Genomic DNA, 2,960 nt, shown 5'->3' with positions numbered 1-2,960 from the left:
ATATGACTAATATATGACATATGTTTTTTATATGTGACTGTTTTTATATATGCAGTTATACTCCAGAATTCGCCCAGCTTTCATCAGTGTAGGGCTAAAGGGGAAAAAATGGGGTGAGGAAGGAGGACATTTTAATCAAGGTGCCTTGACTGAGGAAAATGACAGCAACACAAAATCTAGTATTGAACTTTCTTGTTCCCAGAGCTCTGTTCTTGTAGTGGTGTTGTATGGTTTTGTTTAATAAAATGAAGCTTAACAGCTCCTCGGGAATAAGATAATTTTAGTTATTATAAGACTTACATTGATTTTAAAGGAATAAGATATCCCTATATAACTTTACACTGGGCCTTCAGTTCACACTGATAAACACATGCTGGGCAGTTACTATAGAGCCAAGCTCAAGATCCCTGCCTGCAACCTGAGCTCATTGTTAGGGCTCTCTTATGCCAAGTTTACATAACAATCTTGCTTCACATAGATATATAATTGAGAAAATCTTGGGGAGTGGTCATAACCTGCAGACTTCTTTCCTATATCATTTTCAGCTTCACTTAAGGCAATAGTGGTATGTCAGGTTTTTTTTTTTCTAAAATTATGGAAGAAGTCAAAGTGCAGAGCTTCCATGGTGTTAACAGAAGAAGTGTGTACCCTGTTAACTATGTAGACAGTCAGGGTATAGTGGCTCACACCTGTAATCTCAGCACTGTGGTAGGCTGAGGTAGGAGGATTGCTTGAGCTCAAGAGTTCAAGACCAGCCTAGACAACATAGGGAGACCCCCATTTCTACCAGAAATAAAATTAGTCAGGTGTGGTGGCACATGCCTGTAGTTCCAGCTATTCGGAAGGCTGAGGTGGTAGGATCGCTTGAGCCCAAGTGGTTGAGGTTACAGTGAGCTGTGATCTTGCCACTGCTGATTGCGCCACTGTATTCCGACTTGGGCGACAGAGTGAGACCTTATCTCAAAAACAAAAAGCTATGGAGGCAGCAGAAAGAGTGTTCAACTGGGAATTTGTAAGAACCTGACTGGCAGTCTGTCCTCAGTTGTGATCCACTGAAGCTCAAGTGTTTAGTTGGACAATTTGCAGAAAATCTCAGAAGAGACAACTTAGCCCTGAGAAGAGTTAGGAATTGCTCATGTTCCTATAACTAAGGGTCCTCTAATTTGTTTGATCTGCTTATCCTGCTAGAATGGTCTCCTTAACTAAATTTATCTGTTTACCAGAATTACCTAATATTAACATAACTGTAAAAACATTTGCTTCAGGTTGTGTGAAATTTGTATTTGACTCTTCTAATGATAGCATTTTGGTTAATAATTTCAGCTGCTTCTTAGGTCCATTCCAGGAATGAAGAGCAGTACTACATCCTTAGGAAATACAGTCATGTGCCACATAATGACATTTCAGTCAATGATGGACTGTATATACAACAGTGGTCCCGTAGATATAACGCAGTTGAAAAATTCCTATTGCACAAATACTTACCCTTGTGTTACTATTTCCTTACGATATTTAGTACAGTGACATGCTTCACAAGTTTATAGCCTAGAAGCAATAGGCTATATCATATTGCTTAGGTGTGTAGTAGGCTAGACCATCTGGGTTAGTAAGGATATGTGATGATGTTCACACAATGACGAAATCACCTGACAATGCATTTTTCAGAATGTATCCCCATGATTAAGGGACATATAACTGTATATAGTTAGTCACTAGTGTTCTTTTGGCTCTATGTGGAGGTCCTAGTAGGACTAAATATGTGTCATATCTTGCTGTCCTAGTTTAAGCTGAATTTCTGTTATACTGAAAGCTGCTCTAGTATTGGATATATTGTTTATTTTTATTGGCAGATTCATTAATTAAAACCCTTCTGTTTCTTTCACAGATGAGTGCCAAACCAAATATGGAAATGCTAATGCCTGGAGATACTGTACCAAAGTTTTTGACATGCTCACAGTAGCAGCTGTAAGTTTCTATTTTTAAAGTCTCATGTATGTTCCTGCCAATAACACATTGCATATTTTTATCTAGTTGTCATCTCAATTATGTTGATATCTTTAGTATTCATTGATGAATTTAGATATGCCTGAGGTTATATGTTCAACTCTTTGTTATCCTTTTTTGCTAGTTAATAGATGAGCAGATTTTGTGTGTCCATGGTGGTTTATCTCCTGATATCAAAACACTGGATCAAATTCGAACCATCGAACGGAATCAGGAAATTCCTCATAAAGGAGCATTTTGTGATCTGGTTTGGTCAGATCCTGAAGATGTGGATACTTGGGCTATCAGTCCGCGAGGAGCAGGTTGGCTTTTTGGAGCAAAGGTCACAAATGAGGTAAAGCCAGCATTTTTGGAAAAGTAATTTGTAGATTGCTAATGGACTGCATAGAGAACTATGGTGGTCCTAGATAACTAATTTGTAGTCTAGCTTACTCAAAATATGGTGGCTGTGGATATTAAATTTCTAGTTTAGTTATTAATGCATGTCTTTTTTTAACGGTTAAATAAGATCACACAGCGAAAGCACCTACTCCAGCATCCACTTGGTAATAGTGGATAAAGTAAATGTTCTTTTCCTTTTTTTTTTTGAGATGGAGTCTTGCTTACTCTGTCGCCCAGGCTGGAGTGCAGTGGCATGATCTTGGCTCACTGCAACCTCTGCCTCCCAGGTTCAAGCAATTCTCCTGCTTCAGCCTCCTGAGTAGCTGGGACCATAGGCGTACACCACCATGCCCGGCTAATTTTTGTATTCTTAGTAGAGACGGAGTTTCACCATGTTGGCTAGGCTGGTCTTGAACTCCTGACCTCAGGTGATCCACTCACCTCAGTCTCCCGAAGAGCTGGTATTACAGGTGTGAGCCACTGTGCCCGGCCGGCCCCCTTCCTTTCAAATACTGTAGTTAAGTAACAAAATGTCAAGACCAAACTAAGCAGTACTTTTTTTTTTTTTTTTTTTT

At 39.3% G+C, this 2,960-nt stretch overlaps 1 protein-coding gene across 2 annotated transcripts in view; it reads left to right on the top strand.

Annotated features, from left to right (window-relative positions):
* The window catches only part of PPP6C (protein phosphatase 6, catalytic subunit), a 53,921-nt gene that overhangs the window by 44,458 nt on the left and 6,503 nt on the right, over positions 1-2,960 (top strand). For both annotated transcript variants that reach the window (XM_011988685.1, XM_011988684.1), the window contains 2 exons: positions 1,886-1,965; positions 2,129-2,338. In XM_011988685.1, coding sequence (XP_011844075.1) covers positions 1,886-1,965; positions 2,129-2,338 — 290 coding nt within the window. The remainder of the gene's footprint in view (positions 1-1,885; positions 1,966-2,128; positions 2,339-2,960) is intronic.

The sequence above is a fragment of the Mandrillus leucophaeus genome, unplaced genomic scaffold (assembly GCF_000951045.1).
Source record: "Mandrillus leucophaeus isolate KB7577 unplaced genomic scaffold, Mleu.le_1.0 Scaffold335, whole genome shotgun sequence".
Lineage (NCBI taxonomy): Eukaryota > Metazoa > Chordata > Mammalia > Primates > Cercopithecidae > Mandrillus > Mandrillus leucophaeus.
The sequence above is the reverse complement of the archived record's forward strand: the minus strand, read 5'-3'. Positions and strand labels throughout refer to the sequence as shown.